The sequence below is a fragment of the Alnus glutinosa genome, chromosome 10 (assembly GCF_958979055.1).
Source record: "Alnus glutinosa chromosome 10, dhAlnGlut1.1, whole genome shotgun sequence".
Lineage (NCBI taxonomy): Eukaryota > Viridiplantae > Streptophyta > Magnoliopsida > Fagales > Betulaceae > Alnus > Alnus glutinosa.
Window position 1 is genome coordinate 18,696,692 of NC_084895.1, and position 27,012 is coordinate 18,723,703.

The 27,012-nt window shown below is 37.7% G+C and overlaps 3 protein-coding genes across 5 annotated transcripts in view; 2 read left to right on the forward strand and 1 right to left on the reverse strand.

Annotated features, from left to right (window-relative positions):
- The first annotated feature begins 1,967 nt into the window (after nt 1-1,967).
- On the forward strand, nt 1,968-3,538 carry LOC133878829 (protein transport protein Sec61 subunit beta). The gene is made up of 2 exons (XM_062317373.1): nt 1,968-2,117; nt 3,117-3,538. Exon 2 carries the CDS (start codon nt 3,119-3,121, stop codon nt 3,365-3,367), a length of 249 nt encoding a protein of 82 aa, XP_062173357.1. The 5' UTR covers nt 1,968-2,117; nt 3,117-3,118; the 3' UTR covers nt 3,368-3,538.
- Nucleotides 3,539-5,149: 1,611 nt separating this feature from the next.
- Nucleotides 5,150-7,895, forward strand: LOC133879754 (uncharacterized). The gene is made up of 5 exons (XM_062318518.1): nt 5,150-5,798; nt 6,143-6,263; nt 6,332-6,563; nt 6,651-6,732; nt 7,582-7,895. The coding sequence occupies exons 1-5, from the start codon at nt 5,508-5,510 to the stop codon at nt 7,789-7,791; spliced, it is 936 nt and encodes a 311-aa protein (XP_062174502.1). The 5' UTR covers nt 5,150-5,507; the 3' UTR covers nt 7,792-7,895.
- Nucleotides 7,896-8,412: 517 nt separating this feature from the next.
- LOC133879752 (uncharacterized) overlaps nt 8,413-27,012 on the reverse strand; it is a 43,461-nt gene continuing 24,861 nt past the window's right edge. Inside the window, exons 20-51 of one of the 3 annotated variants that reach the window (XM_062318517.1) lie at nt 26,801-26,947; nt 26,498-26,545; nt 26,291-26,419; nt 25,962-26,201; nt 25,673-25,813; nt 25,477-25,562; nt 25,286-25,391; nt 24,138-24,233; nt 23,839-23,991; nt 17,936-18,118; nt 17,623-17,843; nt 17,400-17,535; nt 17,188-17,313; nt 16,864-16,908; nt 16,618-16,695; nt 16,298-16,414; nt 15,737-15,854; nt 15,554-15,654; nt 15,337-15,474; nt 15,170-15,253; nt 13,405-13,551; nt 13,216-13,329; nt 13,089-13,118; nt 12,856-13,002; nt 12,723-12,784; nt 10,996-11,149; nt 10,709-10,900; nt 10,518-10,622; nt 10,104-10,235; nt 9,428-9,655; nt 8,846-8,947; nt 8,413-8,737 (exon numbers count right to left, since the gene is read on the reverse strand). In XM_062318517.1, coding sequence (XP_062174501.1) covers nt 8,588-8,737; nt 8,846-8,947; nt 9,428-9,655; nt 10,104-10,235; nt 10,518-10,622; nt 10,709-10,900; nt 10,996-11,149; nt 12,723-12,784; nt 12,856-13,002; nt 13,089-13,118; nt 13,216-13,329; nt 13,405-13,551; nt 15,170-15,253; nt 15,337-15,474; nt 15,554-15,654; nt 15,737-15,854; nt 16,298-16,414; nt 16,618-16,695; nt 16,864-16,908; nt 17,188-17,313; nt 17,400-17,535; nt 17,623-17,843; nt 17,936-18,118; nt 23,839-23,991; nt 24,138-24,233; nt 25,286-25,391; nt 25,477-25,562; nt 25,673-25,813; nt 25,962-26,201; nt 26,291-26,419; nt 26,498-26,545; nt 26,801-26,947 — 4,056 coding nt within the window. In that variant the 3' untranslated portion in view covers nt 8,413-8,587. Of the gene's footprint in view, nt 8,738-8,845; nt 8,948-9,427; nt 9,656-10,103; nt 10,236-10,517; nt 10,623-10,708; nt 10,901-10,995; nt 11,150-12,722; nt 12,785-12,855; nt 13,003-13,088; nt 13,119-13,215; nt 13,330-13,404; nt 13,552-15,169; nt 15,254-15,336; nt 15,475-15,553; nt 15,655-15,727; nt 15,855-16,297; nt 16,415-16,617; nt 16,696-16,863; nt 16,909-17,187; nt 17,314-17,399; nt 17,536-17,622; nt 17,844-17,935; nt 18,119-23,838; nt 23,992-24,137; nt 24,234-25,285; nt 25,392-25,476; nt 25,563-25,672; nt 25,814-25,961; nt 26,202-26,290; nt 26,420-26,497; nt 26,546-26,800; nt 26,948-27,012 lie in introns of all 3 variants that reach the window. The other 2 variants (XM_062318516.1, XM_062318515.1) reach the window with 2 other exon arrangements.

The following is a 27,012-nucleotide window of genomic DNA, read 5'->3' on the forward strand; positions in this document are numbered from 1 at the left end:
TTAAGGATTTAAATTCCCTACAAATTAAGTTGTAGGAATTCCTCTAATCCAGTACCTAAAGTGTCATCTATCCTTTAAATATCCGAAAAATATCTGTTATTATTATTATTTTTAATAAGATTAAAAAAACATGTGCTATTAAAGAAACATGATAAGGGACACATAACACTTTTAAAAACTGAATTAAACAATTTCCTCCAACTCAATTTGTTAAAAAATTATATCCTTATATTAATAGATAGCAAGAAGCTCCTCCCCAATCCCAAACCCCTCTCTTATATCCTCAAATCAAATTAAAAAAAAAATGTAAATAAATTGTTAAATTGGTTCTTCGTTCAGCCACCTCAACGGTTGAATTTGGACGTGGTTGACCACTTAGTACCAATCCAACTTTTGTTCTTTTAAACTTTTTTTTTTTTAAAAAAAAGTAAATTTATAATTTCATAATAGTCATCTCAAAAATATATCTAAATTTTTTACAAATGAGTTATTTGTCACTTTTGAGCCCACAAAGTTATTTGTCACATCCTTAAATCACGATTACTAATTTAATAAAAAAAAAAATTTAGCTTTATTCTCTTATCCATCTCCGTATAAAAAAAAATTGTACAAATTTATCATTGAATATGTGAGATCATATGAGTTCTACAAATTTAATAGTGACACACTTCTTACTTTAAAAAGATCGCAAGATTTGTCAAATGAGATATAATACGTTTACAACTTTCGTGCAACAATCATTTCTCTTACAAAAGATATGTGTTAGAGAATAAAGATATGATACGTTTACAACTTCTATGCAAACTCTTGTACAATTCTAACAACTTTTTTTTTAAACTAATCATTGGATCTTTTTTCCTACATATGGGTCTTACACATCTAATGATTGATTTTCAAAAAAATTGTTGAAGTTGTATAAAAGTTGTAAACATGTCAAATAGGAGTAATGCTACACACCATCCCCTTGTCCTCCTTTTGTCCCCCCCAAAATTTATGACTCTTAAAATCACCATTGGATCAAAATCCAATAGTGATATATCAAAAATTCAATGATGATTTTAAAAGCCACATCAATTTTGGGGGGACAAAAGGAGGACAAGGAGATGATGTGTAGCATTACTCTATCCATAGAGAATAGGGGTGGGCATGACCCGCCCGCACCCGCAAAACCGACCCGCCCCGCCCCGCCCCAATCTGTGAAAAACGGATTTCAGAGCAGTTAATAGAGAATAACACTAAGAGCTATGATAAATTGACACCCTGAAACACAACTTTTGACCACCTTTGTCTACGTAACAACTTTTACTTTTACTTTTTTTTTTTTTTTTTTTTTAAAAAAAAAAAAACCCTTAAATCTAGATAGAGGACCACCTTGCCACATAAGCAAAGTTGTCAAAAATTGTGTTGTGAAGTTGCAAAAGATCATATTCTAACACAACAACCCACCCCCATGTGAGGGGCTGTTGTGCCCATGATGTGTAAATAACATTTTCCAAAAGAGTAATGATTGAATACCACCTAAAGATACAATTTTTCACCACCTTGCCTATGTGGCAAGGTGGTCCCTTACCTTAATTTATTTTTAAAAAATAAAAAAATTCAAAAAATAATGGGGGACCACCTTACCAATGTGACAAGGTGATAAAAAGTTGGGATCAGGATCCCCTCAAATTCTTTGTCCGAATTTGATACAATTCGGGCAGGTTATTGTGAGTAAGCATTTATGAGATTCACCTGACCGGATAAACAGTTGGGCAGCCCAACATTTATTTGGTCAGGTGGGTCTCATAAATGCTCACTCACAACTACCTGCCCGAATTCTATCAAATTCGGGCAAAGAATTTGAGGGGATCTTAATTCAAAAAGTTGTATCTTTGGGTGGTATTTAATCATTACTCTTTCCAAAAACTAAACACTTCTCTTTCTAGAATAAAAGGGCTTGTATAACTTACAAGTCTGACGTGGCGGAAAACCATTGGTTGAGTAGTCGTCGATACAAACCGCGTTGGTATAAAAATCGTGAGAAGAAGGAATCGGAGCATTCATCCCAAGCAGAGTCAAAAGCAGTTCTCTCATCTTCAAAGGCGGCCAAGTTCCGAATCACCGAGTCGACTCAGGCGAGTTTTCTCTCCTTTGCATTGCTATTCAAATCTCATGCATGTATAATTTTCGATCTTCGATTATTGAATATATATAATTGTGCAGTTATAGATCCGATCTATGGCATGAAATATTCAATTTTTTTTTGGGATCTCGTTTTGAGATTTGGCTTTTCGTGCACTTTCGTCACAGATCCGACGTTTCTGGTTCGATTTTGGAGATCTAGGGTTCAGAATTAGCTTTCTAGGAATATTTTATGTTGATTGTTGAATATGTTTGCTTCTTCTTCTTTTTCTTTTTTAATCTATTTTCTGAATTATTTTTCGTTGTTCATAGATTCTATTGCAATTCTCTTTGAATTCGTCGCTATTTTGATTTTTTAATCAATTTTTGTTTATCATTGTTTGGCAAATCGTGTAAGCCAAGCGACTCCTCGCTTTTTACGTGCTAATGCAATTTGTTGGCGTTATTTTTCTGTCACTGTTCCAAGTTTTGTACGTACATGAATAAATGTTTGAGTTCTATGCAATTGAGATCCAATTGCGATATTTGTTGTCGTTTAAAAAACATAAAGAAATTATTCAACCGTAGATTTAGAAATTTAGGTTCTTTTTGGTGCAACTAGCATGGTATTTTAGAGTAAATTCTCTTTTTGTTGGTAATATTTTCGTGGTTTCTCACTAAGCATGTTTTAATTTGTGGAAGATTTGCTTTGACTGAAGAGGAGAAAATTGAGTTTTCGACAATTTATTTCAAAAACTTTGAAGCATTCATTCTATGGTTGAATACATGCACCAATTTTCTAAATAGTGTACTTGTAATTTTAGGAATTAATTGTAATCACTAAAAGTTTCCATCACAAAATACAGAAAGAAATAGAAAACAGCTTTCTATTATTTTCATGCTTGACCGCAATGCCGCGATTGTTTTTGGAGTATTTTAACCTATATAACTTGTGTAGCTCTGTTTGTGAGATATTTGAAGTTCTTGCTAAATCTTTTGAATGACTGTTGCAGAAATGGCGTTGGGCGGACCAGCTCCCCCGAGGGGAAGTGCAGCAGCTACTGCAAGCATGCGTAGGAGGAGGCCGACGACTGGTGGGGCCTCCGGAGGGGCAGCCGGGACTATGCTCCAGTTTTACACAGACGACGCCCCGGGACTCAAGATCTCTCCGAATGTTGTCCTTGTCATGAGCATTGGCTTCATAGCCTTTGTTGCCATCCTCCATGTCATGGGTAAACTCTACTTTGTGAAAAGAGAAGCATAGAAGGTCGCTGACCGATAATGATAGAGAATTCAATGTGGTAAATTTTGGGTTTTGAATGAATAACTAGTTATGTTAAGTGGTGAAATGTTGACTTTAATTTATTAACTTCTTTAATCGTTGAACAGCTGTATTTTGTCTTTTTTCAATTCATTAGAGGGAAAGGTTGCTGCTGGTGTTTTCGTTTCTGCAACCCCTTTTTTTTTTTTTGACACTAGGGAAGTTTGATTCTTTAAGATTTTGATTGTCCTTTAAAATGCAAATACAGTCATTGCAAATCATTGTTACTATTGATTGGCATCATATGCTTAGCGTAGTTGGGTTATGCTAATATGATTATAGGTTGTGACGTTTCACATCGATGTGATGGCCATGAACTTATCAGAACTCTGCAGTTAAATGTACTTATGCGAGAGTAGTACTAGGATTGATAACCTCTTAGAAAGTTTGGCTCAGAGAGGTAAAAGTGGACAATATTGTGTCATTGGGGTGGATTGTTACATTATTATATTCATATTAACATTAATATGTGAAGAGTAATGTTATTTAGTAAACTATTATACGACAACTATATCAATTTGATGTTATGGCATTGAAAATCAACTTTTAAAACGTGTAAAGAAAAAATCCGGTTGTATACTAAATAATATTATTCCTAAATCCTAAATGAATGGAGGATAATTTTTGTAAATTTCTGCAAGATAGAATAGGATCAAGTCTAATATTGTTTTCCTCGAATGCAAAAATGAGTTGTAAAATAGTACTGCCCTACAAAGACAAAATGAAAGCTATGCTCTATTAGAATTTGCAGTTGGCATGTTACATGTTGAGCAAGGATTGAAAATCGTGGGTATTTTATCATCAAACAAGGGGCCTTGGATCGAATTTTGTGTACACAAAAGGAGAGAGGGTTAAATGGAGAGGATTATCTCATTTAAATTTGTGTAGCCCATGGAGCAATCGGATCCTACCTATTCCAAAGGAGAGGAGTTTAATTAAAGAGATGGATTGAAGTAGAAGGAAAAATCCGGGGCTATATTTTGCCAATAGCATCAGCAAAAGAGCTGTCCATGAATACGAGTAATTTCCCGTTGCCACAGTATATAAAGAAATAGAGTAATAACGGTAATAATCAGGAAGTTTCAGAAGACTAAATTCAAAACTAATTGTCTTGCCCCGTTTTGGTAAAGAAGCAGAGTACTAGTTCCTAGATTGAGAATTTACCACTGGGTTGGGGTGTAAACCGTACTATATAGGCTGATAATACCCTTAATGAAGCGGAAGGTGGATTTTAGTAACTGTCCGCCCGTCTAGGGCAGCTAGAACCTGTCCATAACTGCACACATGCAATCGGTTTTTGTACTACAAGCTCGTGAAATCTGCTTTGTATTTTGGGCCTTTTTTTTTTTTTTCTTAAAAGAAAAATTGAGAGTTAGATAGAAAGAGGGTTGAAGGGGTGTTGCAGCTGCAGAGAGGGGGAGAAATAAAAAGAGACATTAGGATTTCATTTTCTACTCCTTTCAATGATATCATTTTGGTATTAATTCTAAAGCAACGTTGTTTATATATATATATAAGCAAAGGTTGATAAGATGCTCCTCCGCCTACTCATATTCCTCTATTCGTCCGTATATGTAGAGGTAGTGGATATGATATTTGTCTGCCCGGAATCAGGAGTTGAAAATTCGCTCGTAACTCATGCATGTGGATGGATAGCGAAGGACAAAAATTTCGGTTTGTAGGAAATTTTCTATCACTTACATATAAAAATGACGTGTCCTTTAAGCATGTGAGAAGCATATTTTTTGCATGTGAGAAGTACATGCTATTAAAACATGTGTTTCTCACGTGCCAAAAGATATGTTAATCTTATGTATAGGTCGTAGAAAATTTCTTACAAACTGATTGATAGGAAATATCTATCCGATAGCGAATGGGGAGCAATTTTTAACAATCCACCCTGAACACCCTTAGCCAATGGGGTAAACCAGCGCATCAAACAAAGCCCAAGAGTCAACTGTTCAAGAACCAAATAGTCGGTAATTCTCTCGCTCTCTCTCTCTCTCTCTCTCTCTCTCTCTCTCTCTCTCTTTCCGCACAACGGCGAAGCACATTCAAGAATCGGGAGAAAAGCCCAAGAAAAATGGTGGTGGGAAGAAGTGCAACACCGATAGAGTCCTCCCCATGCAAACCAAGCATCAACTCCATGGCTCTCTCTCGGTACAACCAGAGTAATTCCCAGTTAACAATTGCTCCGCCTTCGGATTCCTCCGAAGGCTGTCCAGCGTGGACCATGAGCTCTCTTATGGCCGTTTTGCCAGAATCTCCATCACCCACTTGCAGCGGTTCCTCCTCCAGCCCTCGAGAATCTACAAAACCAGAAATATTACACTCTCAAGTACTCCCCATTGAGTTTTCCACTGCAAGAAACCAGGTAATGTTCAAGAAAATGATTGTTTTCGGAGTTCTTTTTTGTTGGGCTTGGACAGAATGAAAGTCTCTGTTTCTTGATTTGTATAGATTCTGATCTCAAAACGATTCATTGTGCATGTCTTGCTTTGATGGACCTTTTTGAATCTTGCAAGATTGACTGATTTCCTGGCCTTCGTGATCTCTGTTTGTCGTTGAATTTGGCTATATATAGTTTTTGCTTTTCAATGAATTGTAGATAACAAAATCCTTGCTTTGAAAACTCTCTCTCTCTCTCTCTCTCTCTCTCTCTCTCTCTCTCTCTCTCTCTCTCTCTCTCTCTCTCTAAGAGTCTGTTTCAATTCTCAGAGTTCCTCCATTGATACCAAGAGACACACTTCTAGTACTGAAGTAGAAAAATGGATGGAGAATGCCAAAACATTTTGCCATTTTCCCCACCCCTACTTGCAGATCAACAACCATTCAAACGGTTCTCTCTCTCTCTCTCTCTCTCTCTCTGTGTTGAGGGTGTTGTAAAACTGTGTGTTTAATTTACAGCTCCTGATAATGAAGTTTCGAGCCTGACATCATCTTCAATTGAACGGAGCCGTCTATCATGCGCCAATACCACATACGGCGCCTCCGAAGCCGAAAGCCTCGACAATGAACGCCACAAATTGCTGAGCCGCCATAAATCTTACCATGCTTTTTTGGATGAAGTCAAGAGGCAGGAGCTTGACGCCGAGATTGATGCATGGAAGAAAGCTAAATATCTTAAACTCGTTCACAAGTGAGAAAACAAATCCTCTCTCTCTCTCTCTCTCTCTCTCTCTCTCGTGATATTCAAGAGAGATTTTAATTAAGCATGTTCTGGCAGACTGGAAAGGAAAGAAGCTGCTATAAATGAATGGGAGTTGAAGAATGCCAAGAAGGCCATGGATGAGATGAAGAAATATGAGGTATTAATGGTCTTCTTAATCAAAATTCTTACATCACTAATCTAGTATATTTATAACATGATTTGAGAGTTTAATCATCTAAATAAGAGTGTAATGTTACACTTCACATTCATTTATCACGTCTATATCATGCCGGTTGATATGGCGTATTTTAATTAGTTAACACTACTATTATTTTATAAGTGATTAGAATTGTAAGTTACTTAAAACGACGCTATGTTAATCGGTGTAACATCTTTGATAAATGGGTATGAAGATTAGCAACACTCTCTAAATAATGGCCTTGTTTCATATACAAAATGGGATAAAATAAGGTACGGTTCAGACTAAGAGTGCCCAATCCCAACTGTGGTTGGAGAAGAAAAGTTTTCCAACCGAAAATAAAAAATACAAATAATGAAGGAAACGAACAATAATCATTAAATAAATTTAACAAAAAAAAAGAAGAAGAAGAAGAAGAAGAGAGCTCATAATAAGTATAAGTACATGCAGAAACGTTCTCATTTGATTTGACAATACTACACCAAAGCCCTAATGTGCATTGTTGACATCAAAATGGCTATTGCTCGAATCGGAATTCATTGCAATCCCTTACCTGAATTACCCTGTTTGTAATTGTGAGAGGTTCTGATAAGACCTATTTATTTGTATAAGTGTTTAGACGACTCAAAACCTATTTGGACATGCGAACCTCATTGGAGGCCTCTCTCAATTGCTTTGCCAGGCCCATTGCATGGGCAGACTAAGTATCCCAATAATACGTATCATCACCATAAATAATAATAATAATAATAATAATAAAAGCAGAATTTTCTTCTTCCTTTTTTTTTCATCATTTCTTTTTGGCAGAGCAAGCTGGAGAGAGAACGCTTGCGGGCATTGGAGAAGACAAACAAGAGAATAAGCATGGTCAAAGAGGAGGCAAACAGGAAGAAATCAAAGGCAAGACGATCAACAATTGAGGAGATATCAGCAGTTTCAAGATTATCTGGGAGGATCCAAGCCACCAAAAGTTTTCTATTGCTCAAGCTTACGAAGAAAATAACAACAAACACTTGATTCACATTTTTTTTTCTGTACCTCCTGCTCCAATTGACAAAAGGGTTACAAGGGTAAATCTTTCTCGCTTCTTATCTTAATGGAATAGTTTTTTTCTTTTTTTATTTCATAATTTTTGTTACTTTTATATTGTTCATTTATTCCTTTGTATATGAGTCTCTTGGATAATAGAACTATGGGTAGCCAGCAAGTCAACTGGTCTGGTCTGGCACAATTAATTTTCCTTGCAAAAGACAAGTGACATTAGTTATAGTTAATAACGTTTAAAATAGGGAAATAAATAGAATGACACAAAAAGATAAAGAGGCGTTCATCAATTTTTAGATGGTAGACTAGTAGCGCCGGAAAGTAAATAAAAGTTGTTGAAGACGATTGAATAAATTAACAGTAGGCGTGACCAAATAAATTACCATTGGATGTGGTAATTTACCATTGGATCAAAATTCAATAATGATGTGGTTTATAAAATTACCATTGGATCAAAATTCAATAATGATTCATTCTAAATTCAATGGTAATTTTAAAAGTCATATCGTCTTTAGAAAGACGAGAGAGAGACAAAAGTCTTCCTTCTAGCATTACTCTTTACACACCTAGTGTTTCAGGCGATAAAGAAACAAATACATGAAGCTGTATCCAGAAGCTTAGAAGTTTGAAGGCAAAAATATTTACAACATAATCTCTCCATTAAATACAATTGCAATAACATTGAATACTAGAAACAATGAATTTTGTTGTTTTAACTAGTTACAGTAACATAATAGTCCTGTCTATGATAATCAAATGCTGCAAAGAATCAGTGGGTGTTGTCAGATACCCAACCAGAAACCATACTCTCATCAACAGATTTTGGCCCCCCACAGGATCTTGAGACCGATTCAAACAGTTTTTCAATCTCGGGGGCACACCTTATGAAGGTTTGGTTCCAAAAATTGTATCTAGGATTCTGGAGAAGAAAAAAAAGAAAAAGAAAAAGAAAAAAAGACCAACTTAAGAAGAAAATTTTTGGAATTAAAGTTGAAAGGCATAGGGTGCAATTAAAAAATATCATCACCTTAATTAACTCGATGAAAGTAATCAGAAGGCCCCATGGATGAGGTCGATTAACAATCAGGCGTTCTAACAGCACTCTGGTAATTTGCTCCTGGACTATTTCCTGCTCACAGCCAAAGGAAATTAGAATTCAAGGCAAGCAGATGAATAAAAACGAGTTAAATCATCGTATGCTAATACCAGTTAAAGGATATTTTACGACAGAAATATAGAAACTGAATAATTTAGAGATTTTTCTTTTTTTTAATATCTGAAAAGACCAGGATCAAACAATAGAACAACCTCACCATGACAACGTATAAATGAAAATTTTATACCAATATAATACATGTAAAATCAGAAAGAATTCATAGTTTTCGCATCATATTTTAGGGCTGAATAGTGGAGTATTTGGTGTTGAAATAATTAAAAGGAGCAGTATATCAGTCCATCCATTTTGTTGAAGGGCATGCACTAGATTACATGTTGCAGAGCTGATCAGAGTTGGAGCAACAATACTTGAAATCCGAAAATCAAAAAATCTTTCCTATTGCCTAAGGAACAAGCTGTTAAGCACAGATATTGAAAATAGAAAATTTCATACCTGATTTGATTCGGCGAACAAGTAAAGAAGGATGAAGGAGAAGTAATGCGTATGGGTGTTTGGATAGCGCAATTGGTTAGCAACCGCATTAAGAAAGAGGTAGCGCCCTTCAGTGTCTAGATCCGCTATTAGTGCCTGGAAGATGTCCAAGGCGGCACCAACAAAGAACATAGCCAATGGGACAGTGTTGGTAGGGGACTGTGCATGAGGAGTTTTCGACTGCAGCTGCTGGATGGCCAGTAGAAAAATAACATGAAGATAAGCATCAAAACAAAAACTTTCTAAAGCAGAGGGGGGACAGACACAATTTCCTAAAATCCTTTTAATTTTAAATTAATAAACATATTATCCTATGTCCACACCTCCCACATCTCTGGATCAAAAACACATGCCAAATTTTTAGTTCTTAATTAGAAAATTGAATACTGTGATTTCTTTAAAAGTTCTTAAAAAAAGATCCAAGTAAAAAAAAAAAAAAAAAAAAATAGGAGCAATGATAATAGTACTTACGCATTGGTAACTGACCAATCAACATTAACAGGGAAAGAATGCAAGTAAAAACCCAAAGGACAACTTTAAACATGTATAGAAACTGGGGAACGCAGTCTACTAACAATAAATGGTTGTCCTTGAGACCCTGAGTACACATGTATAAGTAGGGTAAAAATCAGAGTACCTGCATTCCAACATAAAGCACAAGGGAGTTGATCAAGGGTACATTGTAACGGGTGCCAGCAGAGGCAGCATCACTTGGTGAAAGTAGAAGTTTCTGCTTCAGTTCAGTCACAAAAGACGCGGGCTGCCTAGTCTGTGGAATATACCCAAAAACAAAAAGATTAAAAAAAAAAAAAACAAAGAAAGAAAAAGGACAACAAGAATGTAACAGTAGAAAGTATAAACTCCTGCAGGGGGGATACTAGAATTAAAGGTAAGAATTGTCAAGAATATATGAGGGAAAAACACAGAAAAGTAGGGCCACCAGAAAGAAAAGGAAAGCAAATGCCGGATCAAGTGAAACACAGTTTCCCCATGCATATTTTATGGTATTTTAAAGGCTAAAACAAACAATGAAGAAGACAAAATCAGATACCTTGAGATACTCATCGACGTCAGCCTTAATCTGCTTTGCTTTAAGAGCTGCATCAACCTCGGAGAGAATGCGTGGGGATTGCCTGATTTCTACAAGTAAATCAATCTGCATATCAAAGAAAACCAGTTCCCTTCAGGATTTTTTCTCTTAATGAGACGCTTTACAAGTATTACATCCGATCAATCAGGTACCTTTAAATTGGGCGTAGATGGATCTGGCAGCCTCATATTACGGGGAAATGCACTAAGGATAATGTTTCGCATTTGTATGCAGCTTGGAGGAATCACATCACAGAAGGTAAAATGGTAATCACACAGGAACTCGGGGAAATCATGAAGCAGCACTAACAGCACCCTAAGCGTCCCTTTGTACAGAAAATGTACCTGCCAATATCAAAGAAAACAAAAAGAATGAAAGATAGTTATACTTGAGTCATAGTGGCTGTGAGAAATGAAACCCAGTAACAAAAGAGGCAAACCGGCACTCCAAGCTCAGCATTCCTCAAAAACGGCTCCATGAATTGGAACAAGTCTACCAGCAAGCGCTGGACATAGGGCCACCCCTTCTGACCATTTACAGTGAGCATTTTTGGCATGAAACTCCTGTGACTCACCAACTCCAGCCATGCAAAGCTGAAGAAGCATTTCAACAAAGTTAGTGTTGCAAGTGCAAAATGGCAGAAACATAAAGATTTATTTACACATAAAATAACACATGCAGGCCAAAATCATGATGTATAGAAACCACATAAAGCATATTGAATCCTCTTCAAATAAAAAATGTTCCAAAGAAAATATGCCACCCATAGAATAATGAATACCTACTTGCTGATTAGCATCAGCATGCCAAAGGCCTTTTCTAAACCCATTGTAGACCTTCACAGCCAATTACCCACAAATATAAAATTCTTATGACACTTTCTAAAAAATTCAGACTATTCTAAAATCTTTCATAATAGGTACAGACAACTCTATCGCACGATCAATTTTCTCCTCTATTAGCAGTGCCAATAAAGAATCCATGTAGAACATTTCAAACCTAAAAGCCACTTGACAGATATCTTAAACAAAGACAAACTTGGCCATGGTCAAATCGGAAAAAAACTGATTGGATTAAATTAACCTATCAGCTGAAAATATCTAAAAGCTTTCTGATATTCGGAATTAGCTGCAGAGAAGAGCAGAAAAGCATATCGACTGCAAACCACCGCCAAGAATCCAACTTCTATTTCTGCCCACTAAGAAGTCTTTAATCTCATTCTGGCAATGCGTTTTACCGATGACCCCGGTCAAAACATCTAGAAACAAGGTAAATAAGAATGATCTGACATTCGAGTAAGTTAACAGTTTCCAATCAAATCCTGAACCAGCCCTTTGCTTCAAAATGAAAATCAACTAATCACCAACCTAACTTTTCAAAGAACTTTCTTCAAACCAGGCATTAGCAAATATCTTTAACTATGTATTTTTGATACTTTAATAGATGCTAATGGGTCTGCTGAGCTATAGGCTCCTTGCTTTTGGATAACAGTAACAAAAGTACATTTGGTGCTTCAATTGATAGTACAATTTTTTTTGGTAGGTGCAAATTTATTAAAAAAACAGCGTAAGGCGCCCCTAGTACACACGGAATAAACAAGAAGCAACAGCCTCACCACCAACCCTACACATACAGCCCACAAAACAACACAACCCTAAGCTCCTAAAGCTCACACCTCTCAATTGATAGTACAATTTAATTAACTACATGACGAACTAAAGAATAATGTTTCATAAAGTCCCTATAATTTTAGTGCAAACCATCAGATCTCAACAATTTAATTATGGACTTTTTCATTTAAATCAATCTCTCAAACCATCCTAATAAAACTGCCCTTCATTTGTCCATATCGAAAGGTTATTAAAGCAAAGAGGAGATCAACTGGACATAACTTGTCCGACTAGCAAGCTTGCATATAAATATTCCATGCAGGATGCTTTAATCCACTTAAACATACAATTCAACAGTTCTTCATCACAAATCAGTCAAGAAACTATTAATTACAACTCTAAAATGAACCTACAAGTCAGCATTCAAACTAAAAGCAAACATGATCGACAATCATCCAAATTTATATCTATCTGTACCAAAGCTCACAGGTTCATAATGGTAATGTCAACATGTCCAACCATCAGACTGTTGATGGAACAAATTCAACATGCTAACCTGAATGTAGGAACTTTAAGGGGCTGCAAAGCATGAAATGCATTTGCAAATGCTGCCAAAATCTGCGACATACAGCAAAACTTTAGTGTATCATGGAGGCAACAGTGAAAAAGCAAATGATAACTATCCAAACCTGAACGTTTGCACCATCAATAACAGGATCCAGGGAACTCAGGTCCAGCAGCCAGTTAATGAACAATCTAAAATATGGTCTCGCATTAAAAGATGTTTTCTTCTCCTCTGCATCCTTCTGGATAAATCTCACAGTCACGGCCAGAATCTGTCACATACCATTTATAAAATAGGAACCATCAATCTATAAGGGAGGGGGCAAAAATAAATTTTTAGTTTGTACTACGGACTAACCTTAGACAAAAGAAAGAGTTTACTTGATCCCTGCTCCATAAAAAAACAAATAATACAACATTACATAGACGTAAATTAGATTCCAAAGAAGAAAAGACCATATAGAATCTTTAAAACACATGATCACCTTCAGGATCGAAAAGACCAGTTTTCCATAGATATCAACTGCAAGGAAGGACATATTCTGCACTTGTTGAGGTGATTGCACCTCCGAAGATAGACAATGTGCAACAGAAAGCTCCTGCCATGAGAATTACGGGTTAAGTGTGCATCTCAGAGAATTAGGTTGAAATATAGCTTTAAAGAGAAACCTCACAGTCAGGTGGCGGAAAAAGCGATCTGTCATATCATCCCCCTTCAGCAGTCCATTCTGATGCAACTGTAAGATGTAATGTGTACAGGCTGCATCATTTGCACCAGGCAGTTCACATATCCGGTACCATTCCGCAAACAGCCTAGAAACCTACAGCATATTAACACAAATATAATGTTAAGAGTACAACATTTATGCATATAAAATACTGTTCATTATGTTTTTATTGTATTTTGTCACATCTCTATTTACATTATACAATACAATTATGTGCGATAATGTCCAATCATACTAGGCACATTTTGAGTACAATGACATATTTACATAGATTCTAGATCCTTTTTTTACGAATAGTAATTTATTCATAGAAAAAGGCAAGCCCTCGTACACGAATAGATTTTAGATCTTAACTTCTAATAGAACAAAAACTCCTACTTCAACTAATAAACAAACTCCCAATTGGACTGGACTAAAGCCTACATATAAAAACCCATAAATTAAACAAGACTCGCCTCTTATTAAAATAAAATCCAAGGTCCACAACAATTACAGAATTATGAAAACACCATTAACTTTCAAAAAACCAAATTAAAAGAAAATAAAATGGTATGACATAATTAACTTTTTTCTTTGATGTATAAGGTGTGACCTAATTAACTACCATACACACTTCTTGAACCAAAGAGACCTCTTGCTTAGTCTTAGGCTTCCAAAGAGTATGTTTTGTCTCTAGCAACACAATGGTTGTGCCATCAAGCAGTGTCTCAAGACAACTCCAATTCAAAACTAAACCTTAATCCCAATTAAATTTGGATCAGCTACGAATCCTTATCAACTAATCAGCGTCGTCCGAAACATATATATTCTTTTACGCTATATCTAAAATCACATCCTTAGTCACCTCACTAATTGACATCCTTTTTCACTAATTTTACCCATATTATTTTAAGCCTTCCTCTACCCCTCTCAATTCCTCACCTCGAATTAATCACACTTTCTCACCAACACACTAATTAATCCTTATTGCACACGACGAAACCAACTTAATTGACTCTGCCTCATTTTTTTACACAATAGGAGTCACCCGTATCTTTGCACGAATGAATTCGCATCCTTATCTTTCCTAATCTTCTCACTCATCCATCTTAACAGTCACATTTTAGCCACACATTTTATGTACTTGTTACTTTTTAACAGCCTAATATTTTATACCATCCCACCAACCCTATTTTTACTTTCACTAAACTTACACTTCATATACTCGGTTTTAATCCTCCTTCACCTAAAATCTCTAATTTCTAAAGTAACGCTTCAAACTTCCAACTTAAGAATTAAATCCTGTTTTAGTCTCATCATTATATGATATCAAACACTCTGATTAAAACAATAATTCACTCAATGTAGACACCGGTCGATCACTTTGACATAAAGCTCACATGTGCATGAAAAGGTGTGGGCAAGTTTCAAGTTTTAAGTCATTTTCTTCAGTGGACCTGAATAGAAAGGAACCAAAACAGACTAATAAGAAAAGAAAAAAGAAAATAAGAAACAAAGCATATATATATATATATATATATATATATATATATATATATATATATATTTTAAGAAGATACTAACAACATATCAAGGTCATGACAGATGCACCCAATATATCCTTCTCAATTTTCATTTATCCTAAATCAGCAGCTCTGGTCAAATGCATATAATCCATAAAACCTTTAACTGGGTTAAACCTAGGTATATGAAGAATTTAACATCATGATACCTGCTCCCCAAAACCAGCAGGATCTGGTCCTACAGACTCCGCATTGTTATAGTCTTCCCTGGTTGCTGTAGATTGCCCAGTAGCCTGTTTCAGCAGAAATAAAATTTTCAGGATCAGAACAAATTATTATCAACTTAAACCATGATAGACTATGACATTCCATTGACCTTTTTGTCTTTCAATTGTTTGGCTTTATCCTCCTTTCCAACATTAATACCAGACAGAGTAGCAACACTAGCAGCAGGATTCTTCATAACCTCAACCAGCTGTTGTAATGACTCAGGAGATCCAGGCTTTGCAGCAACCTACAAATTTGAATTAGTAAGAGACTGTATTTAGAAATCATGGAATGCACTCTCTCACACAAAGTGAACGAAGGCAAACCTTTGCCAAAGCATCAACAAGATTGTGAAGCTCAGATATAACTGTATATTCTTCAACGACCAAAGTTTGCAGAAGGGAAATTGCAAAATCAGTTGCAGCCTCTGCAAATTCATGAAATTAGTCAGTCAACTGCAGCACTCTATAAATTATGTAAACGAAGTTCCTTGAACATACTATTCCTGCCTCCATCAATAAGTTTTGCCATGTGAACATTGTACTCTGCAAGGTTTAGCAATTCACTGCGAATAAGGCCAACAGTTATATCTTTGTTGAACTTCCGGTCCTCATCTGAGTAAATAACCTGTAAAAATAATGTGCACACTCATATAATGATGAAGAAATGGAATAGACAAAGCATGAAGAGAAACAGAATTATCAATAGCAGAAACATTATAGTATGTCTAGTAAAGGTCTCCCTCCAATAACCTGAAGGTGATATAACTTAAGTTTATGAAAGCACAAAGCAAAAATAATGCTAATACCCTTTGAGATTAGAAAATATTTAGAAAATTCTCAGAGATCCACATACCGAGAAAAGACGAATACAAAAAACATAGGATTACATAATACAAAGATCACCATAGACTTGGAAATAAATCAAGTTTATCCAAAAATAAGATAAAACTTAAGGTAGACCAAGTGTATAAAAAAAGGTAAAGAAACCATCACATAGCTTGGGAAAAAAGAGTTTCCAAACCATATCATGCATCATGAGAAACAGGAAAAAAGTGCAATAGGGCATACCCAGCTAGTGAGCTCCTTAACAACAAGCTTGCAAACATCACGAATAGCAGTCAGAATTGCAAGATGAGCACCAACATGAATAACGTTTGACCAATTCTCATATAAACCTTTGAAAACCTGTATCAAAAATACAGAATGAAAATCAAATCATAGAAAAGTTTAGGCTAAGATATTCCCAAAGGTATATGGTTCCTTCCACAGCTATTTAAAGCAGTTGATTGGACACCAAAATAAAAATGTGGAGCAACCAAGATAGCTCGAGCATAACACATTAAACAAAACTTATAACCCAAAATATTTTCTCATAAAAGGTAGTACACCTTTTGTGCAACAGCCAAGGCAGCTTCATCTCGACTAATGCATCTGAGTATGATTTCAGGAACTTCAGCAATGACACCCTGAACACAAATATACCCCGAAAGATGCATTTTAATGTAAATAAATGTCCCAATAAAAAGTAATTAAATTTCAGACTAAGAACATGTTCAAGAATAGGATAAAGCACAAGTGATGCCACAACAAAGTTATCACAGATAATGAATGTAAGGCAGTAGTACAGATAATACCTGGATGTCCGCTTCTTTACCATCATTATTTAGCAAAGCTTCCAACTGAACAATTACAAACAGGTTAAAGTATTTCTGAAGTAACAATAGCAGAACTGAAAGAAACTAACAAGAAAAAATAATAAATGAAACCACTAGCCCCAAGGCAAATGGTCTCCATGCAACAGCCACAAGTAAGTTATCAGCCCCTTATTTGTCCAAAACATAAATATTAAGTTGCAGAAAGTATACTCCGATGAAGTAATTGTATACAAGAAAGAGAGTGGGAAAGGACACTGAAGGGAAAATATACAAAAAGGACAAGCAACAAAGGTCATTTCCAACCTTCTGTGCGACAATCTGGTATTTATCCAATGCATCCCTAGTGGTGAGCGAAGGCTCGGATATGCTACTTCCAAGGCGCTCGGTGGCAACTGGTGAAGGTAACAACTGTGAAGAAGCTCCAGATTCCTTGTAACAAATTAGAAGCACATATTAATAACATAGACCAAGACCTCAACACCATAAAAATCATCAAGAAAATAAGAAATTCTAACCTTTGCAACGTCAGAGGAATCCAAGGAATGCAACTCAGAGGCTGAAGAAGTTGGAGGAAATGAACCAGTGGCAGAATCATTTTCAGAACTAAGCTGGGCAACACCATCAGCCACTCCAATGTGAATTGAGGAAGCACTGGATACTCACAAGGACTCCAATCATATTAGGGGAAAAAAAAATAGAAAATAGAAGAAACAAACATACATAAAATAGATAACGCACCTAAGATGCATAGCTGAATTAGATTCCATCAACTCATCTTGTGCCCGAGAGACTGCTTCGAATCCGGTGGTTCCTGCGCTAGATGAGTAGCCAGGATTTAATTGTCCAGATGCTGAGCCATATGCACCAGTCAGACCCGTGCCGCCAGATGAAGCAGGACCAGAAGGCATAGCATGTGAACTTTGGCTAGATTGATTTTGCCAGGGAAGCCGAACAAAGTCCTAAAACAGAAACAGAATACCAAAAAAAGGTCATATTTTAAGCACCAAGTTTCTCCAACACCATATTATGCAAAAAGTCAGCAGGTACCTACCTCATAAACTCGCTGTTGAGAAAGGGACAAGTGACCAGGTTTAGGGCGGAGGGCCTCTGGTACAACACCCATAGAACCTTGTGCATACATGTTTCCATCAAAAAATGTGGGGCCAACACCCTCTCTATGCTTCCTCCTCAAAGCAAGTTGTTGAGCTATTTCCCCATCAATGGTTTGTATTGCCTACAACAAGCAATGCACCACGAATTAAAATTTATATTGCCACAAAATAGAAAAACTGATGAAAAAATTTATAATCAGTTCTTTTGTCCACAACCATAATTGAACAGATAAACTACAGAGAGGTGATAGAGGGAAGAAAGTATGGTCTTGTTAGGATATGCCCTAAAAGATTTAACGTTGTATTATTAGTTTGAAGACTACAAGGACTTGCATGATGCAGCAAAAGAAAGAAAAAAAAAATTAAAAAACAAAAAACAAAAACAAAATAAAAAAAATAAAAAATAAAATCACAGCTTTGTTACTTTCACTTATGGCGATCTTTGAGTTCTATCAAGTGGGACCCACATGCCCACACCGATGAAACGAGTCTTGCCCACTTCAAAGATCGAGTAATATTCTCTTAACTTGTTGACTCTGAAGTTCTCTAGGAGTTTCTAAGACTCTTAGGAGTATATTATTCGATTTTAACTTAGTCCAGGTGCTACTTAGTACCTTGTGAGTTAGGTGTCCTAATCCTAGCAGCGTAAAGAAAAGTCAAGTCTTTCTAGATGTGCTTGATTGACAAGGGTTTAGTCTACAATGGGACATCACCACATACGAGCATCATGCTTCCCACATGAACTTGTGGGACTTCTTTATATATACAAAATCATTCAAACAAATCCAAGAACTATAAGAACAGATACTTTCTTTATTCTGCTTAATGATGCAAAGTAGTATCATATCTTAACTACTATAGCAGTGCACTCATGAACAAAGAAAAAGTCAATATTTTAAAGGAAACAAATCCCTCAATTTACAATACTATATGCAGTCCTGAAACAAGCTATCTAATTCATATCATTGCTTGCTCTCTCTCTCTCTCTCTCATCGGCAAGTACTAACGTGTGCCAGCTTTTCTGTTCTCTTATAGGGCTGTCAAGGTGGTGTCCTATTGGATCCAAATCGTTTGAGTTAGCGGTGGAGGGTAGGTCTTTAGTGTTAAGAATTTTTAAAAGGTGCAGGGGTAACATCTGATCCATATGCTTGGGTAAAGTTAATATATCTTGGCTGTTAGCCACCATAAAAGAGTTGTTTCTAGAGGAGGGGAGGAAGGAGTTTTGGAGACACTCCAGAGCTTGATTCTCCGCTTTCCTCGCCCAGTTTTGCTCTAATAAGCAAGAGCAATTCTTGGTAGTGGTAGTGTACGGTGGAGGTAGACGGACGGGATTCATCCTAGTGCCAAGAGGGAGAAATGGTAAAGGATGGATGTCCTTTGCCTCTGAGCTGCATTCAATAGTGCAATTCCTCCAGTCGCTATATGGTGGTGGGTCAACCAGCTATGCTTCGTATCGGCGGACGTTCGTCACTAGGTGTGGGAAAAAGCCAGACAATGCCGGTGTTGAAACCTCTAGTGGAGGTGGGTGGGAAAAAGTTGTTTGCAGAGGTACTTACAAGACTGAGGAAAATTCTGACTTTGTCCTCATTGACAAAGGGTTTATCTGGAAATACTTGTGTCTCCACCAAAGGGACAGTTTGTGACTGGGTTATCTACGACTGGGGATGGTGAAGATCATTGATCCTCCGTTGGTGGAGTCAACTCGAGCAGAGGACTTTTCAGTGATTACTTTGATTTTCGCACCTTCAAAGAGATGTTGGTTAGCTTAAAAACAGATGTGGATCGTTGTATTGAGTGGATTGATTTGGGCCTGGGCCCGCGGGATGTAGGAAGCAAGCTAAGCCCAGTGGGTGTTGTGGTTGCTGAGCTGAAGCCCAACTCATTAGATTTCGTTCCTTGTAGGGTGCCGGTGTAGCAAGCATTTTAGGGCCAGCCTCCAATGTTCCCGCTCTAATCCAGAACCTAAAGGTAAGGCCCCGATGGGCTCTGAAGGTGCTAGGGCCAAGTTCTCTTTCAAGCCCAGAGCCACACTTTTGCTCAAGTGGAGAGTGAACACAAGCCCTAGGCTTTTGGGAGCAGGGCGATCTATTTTGGGCTCGAACGTAGTGAAGAGCCCGAGTGCTCGCATGAGTCAGCCCAGAGGACCTACCATGACAGGTAGCGTTGCCATCTCAGTCGCTGATCTTCAACCTCCGACGGGAGTGGCTAGAGGGAGTAGTCGCCCTGGCACTTCTTGTAGATATTTGTCCAGTCTCACAGCTGCAGCTGCTCGTGGAGGGGAGCTCTGTGAAGACTTCAAATCCTGTCGGAAGTGCCTCAGTGTCTTTGATGTGCTCTAACCAGAACGATTTGGGCTGCAATCCAATATTGGTCTCTCATCGGTGCTTCTATGTCGAAGAAGTTGCACCAGGAACCTCTTTCGCAACCGATATCTCAACCTCTTTCTTCAAAAATTGCCGGTGAGGAGACATTTGTGGTTGATTTACCTCTTTTTTCAGAAAAAGTCGACAAGGAGACAACTATGGCTAATTTTAAGTTTGGTGTTGGTGAAACTAGTGTTGCTTTGTTATCTAGAGAAGCGGCTCAAATAGTCAATGAAGTAGATGGCTTGGGTGATGATGCTTTTGTCTCAAGGCCTATTGGTGAAGGTAGTCAATCAGGCCCTATTGGTGTTGTAGCAAACCATTGGTATGCTAAGTGGGCTCTAACTGTTACAGGGCGGAAACTTTACCGGACTTCAATCCCATTGCTTCCTGTTTATCTTCTAGGCTTTTGAGGGAGGTCAATGTTAATGGTGATAAGGGAGGCAGGGATCGCACTGCCTGCTTGGATTGGGATGGAATTGGGTTGCGCAGGAGGATACAACCAGCTTGTGCGAGAGTCACCACCACGTTTGGATGTGGATCTTCACATTAGGGAGGAGGCCATGTTCTGCACGCCTCTTAGTTCCTGTCCCCCTACCAGATTGGGTTTTGCAAAGAGCGAAGGTGATCAATCGTGTTGGGGATATCATGTGGGGGTTTTGAGGAGCTAATTATGGCACTATTGACAGCTATTGAAGCAAGTCGTTTCCAAAAGGTTTCGGCCTCCAATTCCAAACTAGTAAACATAAGTAATACCTTTCATTGATGGTGGGCTTCTGGTTCAATTGTCAAAGGTGGCTTGGTGTGAGGCGGAGCAGCTTCTTCCATTGAGTCTGGAGCAGGCAATGGACTGTCCCACCTTGGAGACATCCCCGAATGTTCCTTTGGGTATTGTCTGTTGTGCTAATGACTCCTTGGATCGAAGCAACAGCAGAGATTCCAGGTTTCGATGCAGCAGCAAAGGCTCCAACAGGGGCAGGTGTGACGTCATGTGTGCAGGTGAAGCCCAGGGGCAAGAGGGGAAAGGGATTTTCAGGAAGCTTCTTGAGATGTTTGGTGTTTGGGCGGATTGGGTTTGCGGGTCCAAATGTAATTTGGACAGGTTTTTTCCTGTTGGGCTGAAACACTTCTTAGGCAGTAGGGGCTTGGGCCAGGTTTTTAAGAGAGCCTATTTTGTGGTTAGAGAGGCCAGGCTATGGGCTGGATCCAGGAAATGGGGCTTTAGGCCCGGCGTTAAGAAGGCCAATAAGTTGGCTCTTGTTCCGGGTTCTGGTTCCGATTCTTTCTCAACGGGTGTGGGTTTTGATCTCTCAAGTCAAGACGTCTCCTTGCCTTCAGCGGCCTTTTCTTCTGTGCCGGAAGTGGTGGGTTCTCCTGGCCGGTCGTCTAGTATGTCGATGGCTTCTCTGGCGGTTGTTGAGCTGCCCCCGGTCGGGTTTGCTTCAGTGGGGTCAGGTTTCTCATCCCAATTAGCGTCCTCTAGTCGGGTGTCTTCTCCGGTGTCTCCATATTCCACCGGTGGTGCTTCTGGTCTGGTTGGGTCTCTGTCCAAGCCAGGTGAGGTCTCTGCTATATCGGGTCCAGCACCTTCACTGGTCCCTCCCCTCTCTTCTCCGGAGTTGCTGAGCTAGGGCCTTGGTTCACTTGCCCCGGATTTAGTTTTTGTCTTGTGTTCTTCGCAGCAAGCTTCTCCTGGTTCTCCCAGACTTGGAAAGCAGACTGTGGGTCAGCTTTTCATGGGTGTTTCTTCAGAGGTAGAAGAGTTGGGTGAACAACTTCATCTCTCGCTTCCCGTGATGTCAGATTCTGGGGCGCCTATCTATCCTTCGGAGTCTAAGTCGGTGATGAGGTATTCTTGGAAGCAAAGGATGGGTAGCTGAACAAGTTTTTGTTAGCTGAGTCTTTGGCGACGATCAATGCCTCTCCTCCTTCGTTTGGCCATCATCCTTCGCCACCTTTGGAGTCTGTGGCAATTAGGGAGCCTCCGGTCAGCTTTTGTAGGCGTGGGTTCCTTCTTCCTTGTAGCCATTCCTCCCCGCCGGTTGAGGTGGGTGAATCTTCGTGGGAAGGTGTTTCCGAAGAGGTTGTAGGTTCTCCTGGGGCAGTGTTTGACGCTACATTGTGCCTTCAAACTGTGAGGATTTCCTTTGAGGGGAACATAACAGGTTTTTTGGATGTCATAGCTCAAGTGGTTGAGGGGCAGCGTCTTGAGGTCCCAGTCTCCACTCCTAAGGTTAAAGGGAATAGAGAATTTCATAACCTTGAGTGCGATATCAATTATGATGCAAGGAGTCTTGGTTCTACTCGGAGCAAAAGCAAGAGGGTTGTTGTGATGTAATGTTATAGAGGGTTTTTGGGTTTTCATTCGGGTGCTTTGGGTTTTCTGTTGTAGTTGGGTCTTTGTGGGTGTTTTTTTCTTGTTTCTCGTCTTTTTTGTTTTATCTGTTTTTACGTCCTTTTGTATACTCCCTATATTCTCAGGGGCACTTTCATCTTTTATAAAATTTCTCTTATAAAAAAATAATAATAATAAATAAAATTTTAAAATTTTTTTAAAAAAAAAAAAAAAAAATTAAAAAAAAAAAAGAAGATTAGTCCTGCGTGTAAGAAGAGTGGGAAAACCGTTGACCACCTCCTACTCCATTGCAAGATAGCCAATGCCTTATGGATCTCGATTTTGGTTTTATTCGGTTTAGTGTATGTCATGCCTCGTCAAGAGAGTGATCTCGCTTGTTGGAGATGGCAGTTTGGTAGTCCTCATAGTTAAGCTATTTGGAAGATGATTTTGATCTATATGATTGATGTGGGTATTTTGAGAGAAAGAAATGACAGGAGCTTTGAAGACAATAAGAAGACGGTCGCAAAGCTAAAGGCCTTCTTTTTCTATACCCTTTTTCCAGTGGATGGTTGCCTATGATGGTTTTCATGACTTGTTTTACTTTTTTTATTTTTCTAATTAGGTGTTTCTCTTGTATACTTCATGTGCACATGGCTACGCTCTTTAGTTTTTAATGAAATTGTTTACTTATCAAAAAAAAAAAAAAACTTTCAGATACACAAGATCTTGGAATAGCTTCAAATCATTCTTTATACGCTATTACTTCAATCTACACATTCCAATTTACTTAATCATTCTGTTCTAATGAATAAGACGTAGCAAAATATTTTCATGGATAACATCAAGTTATTGTATTCTTACCAAACAGCTATTGGAAATGTTCAATGTTATCAAAAGAGCAAGTCCATATTTTGGTGATAAAAATTCTACTTAAAAACATTATTTTATATTTTATAATTGGCATAAAAATAAAAAATAAAAAATAAAAAAATCAGGTGCTTCCTATCATGCCATCAAAAGTAAAATGCCTCAAGTTGAAGGTGTCGAAAAATGCTTTAGTAGATGAAAATGAAATTTCCACCCACCTCAAAGTAAAAGACACACTCACACGAGCATAAAATACATAAGCAGTGCAGCAAACCTTATCCGTGGCAGCCTGTTCAATGACTGCACAACCGAGATCAAGGTTGTCATTGGTAACAAGTTGTACAGCTTGTTCTAGAAGTTCACTCGCAATACTCAGACCCTGAAGTGAATTCCTTAGCTGACTTGATATTGACCCTCGTAAGGGTTCCTAGCAGAAACCACAAACCAAAGTTATCACCAGAAAATAAAAGCATACATTCTAAAAGATATGTACCATTGAATCACAAAGATATTGTTTTACAATCCAAAACCAAACAGGATAAATAAAATTCCAAATTTAAGTGTGAGACATACTTTGCATGTTACATGAGCAAGACTTCCCGCCAGACTCGCTACCATCAAGTGTGCTGCATTAAATATGCGCGTCTCATCCGATTCCATGGCATAGTCCTGCCATTGTATTTGAATAAAGTAAGTGCCAATAGATACAACCGTAGCAACTAGAAAGCTTTGCTGACAAGGGCATCTTATGATTCCAGATGGTTCTATTGTTCTGCCATTGCAAGGTGAAAGAGGCTTATGCAAGAGTTTTAACAGTTTAAAAAAACATTTACCCTTACAACAGATGAAAGCGTCCTTACAAAAGAAAGGTGATGAGTTAAATCAATCAGATATGTTGATGCAGAGGGCAAGTGCAAGGATTTAGAAACAATCTTCAGAACTGAAGCTGAAACTGATACTTGAACTACAACAGGATTATAAAGTGCCAAATATGGTAATAAATAAATTTAAAAGGCTGATTCAGGAAGTGGTCTGATGGTGAAATTTTTTCGCTTTCTTTGTTGTTGTTATGAATAGTAAGGAATATAGAGATTTAGAGGAAAGTAAAACTTGATAGCTACAAAGACAAACATATATGAAATGTAGCTCAAGTACAAGTGCTAATAGAACTGGCAAAAGACAAATATATTGAACCAGTTACCCATAAGAAAGCTTGAGATTAGAGATGGAAAGCTTCAAGATACGATGATCGAACTGGAAAAATGCTCCTAAATATTACGTTGTCTATCAAGAAAAAGGGATCATTCTACAAAATGATAAGGCCAGCTCTAATTTATGGAACAACATGCTGAGCAGTCCAGATACTAAATGCCAAACAGATAAGAAAAGCGGAAACACAGAAACAGAATGGATAAGCACAACAAAATGACTCAAAAAAAAAAAAAAAAAAATACATCATACAAGTTAAAGGTGGCAACAATTAAGGAAGATGCAGGGACGCCATCAAAGATGAGTATTTGTATGGAAGAGCAATTAATGCATCACTTATATGAAGAGATTATTTTCAAGTTGAAGGTGCTTCAAGGAAAAGATGACGATGGGACATGGCAGTGAGAAAAGAGACAAGATTGATTAGAGTACGGACCTTACTATAGCAAAAAAGCAAATGGATAAACACAATTAGTGCCACATAAAGATTTCATTGTGCTGCGTTAACAAACCTTTAAAACAAGCTCCTTTGTTGTTTGAGTTGCTATAGATACACTGCGCTGAACAATACCAGATACTATCTCTTTAATAGCTCTGTCCATCGCAATTGGAACCACTCTGTAATGTATGAATGAGATGAGCTTGTCATAGAAGTGCTAAGTACTTTACTCAACATGCAGTAAAAGAATTTTTAGCTTCAAACCTCTGAAAATGCAGGTGTAAGCCCAAAGCACCGAGCTTCTGGTTGATAATAACATGAGTTCCAATGTTAGGTATTGGTGCAGGAAGCTACAAACAACAGAAGAACCAGATAAATAGTTAAAAATAGATGTTCTACCTTGTTAAAATAAAACATAATTCTATTCTTACTAAACGCAAGGAAGAAAATGCAGCCACACCTGAGTAAGAGAAAACGGTGACTGTGATGGAGTGGCTTGCAAGAGTCCTTGCGCAGAAGGGAGCTGATCAGCTAATCCTAAAGCTGATAGTTTTTCATCCTCCATCAATGTACCAGAAGGGAGATGAAGAGAAGCAGCATACTGAAAAACCAAATTCATGAGAACTTAAGGATACAGACCACCAAACTAATTCAAACTCAACGATACAGAGAACACAAACATAGACAATAGACAGAAGAAAAAGTAGGGAGTGTCATAACGATCTCCAAAAATCTCTAAACAAACAAACCTGAGATAATAAATGTGTGTGGCCACCAGAATTAGGTGTACTAGCAACCTCAAGCGGTAGCTCAACTTGGTTCACTGGAGGTACCATTCCTGATTTAATTTCAGCAACTAACTGTGGTTGGGATGCTCCAACATCTTTGTTAGAAAAATCAGGATTCCCTTCAACTTCCCTTTTGCGATCCTTGAGAAGAGAAGTCGGTGTAACATCCTTCATATCAACACCCAGGTTCTTGAATAGGACCTGAAATGGCAAGAGGAAGAAATATAAATAGCTAAAAGAGACAACATTATATCAGGCAGGCTTCAACAATGAACTAATTATATGTCTACCTCAATATCAAACTTGAGATTCATTTTCAAGTTTGGCATTGAATATATCTCGGCAAGTAACCCAAGAATGCCCATGGTCCAAGGATTGGGAGGTTGATATGCAAGACTGTTTTGGCATGGTTCCAAAACCTGCAGCAAGAAGTGGATGGTTAAGATCACAGCACCAGATTTCAGAGCAAAAGTTAGCAATTATCAGCATAACCATACCTTAGAAGTAAATGGTATTACTGCAATCATCAATCCCTTCTCATATGCCTGTCCGTACCAACCCAAGATGAACAAAAAAAGTCAAAAATCAAATCATAAAATATATATCATATGATTCTCAAGAGCACCTGAAAGATTTTTTTTTATAAGTAACAGAAATTTATAAAAAAGTGAGAGAGCGCAACCCAAGTACACATTAAATATACAAGAAAGACACCTAACCAGAAAAGCCTGAAAGATAACAAAAGAAAATCTACTGTGGTATAACCATAATCAAGAAGACAGCATTAATCAAATTATCACCTCAATAATCAAAGATTTAGGATCAATCTCACGAGCCCGTAAGACCTGATTCCTCCCAATTGTTAACTTCCCAAGCCAACTACCTAAGTTTTTTAGCAATGATCGCTCTTCGGAACTTGACTTTATAAGCTCTGATCCTAAGAGAACCTGGGGGAAAAAAAAAGTAGATTCCAAAAGTTATAACACCATTAGCTACATCCAAATGCATAAAT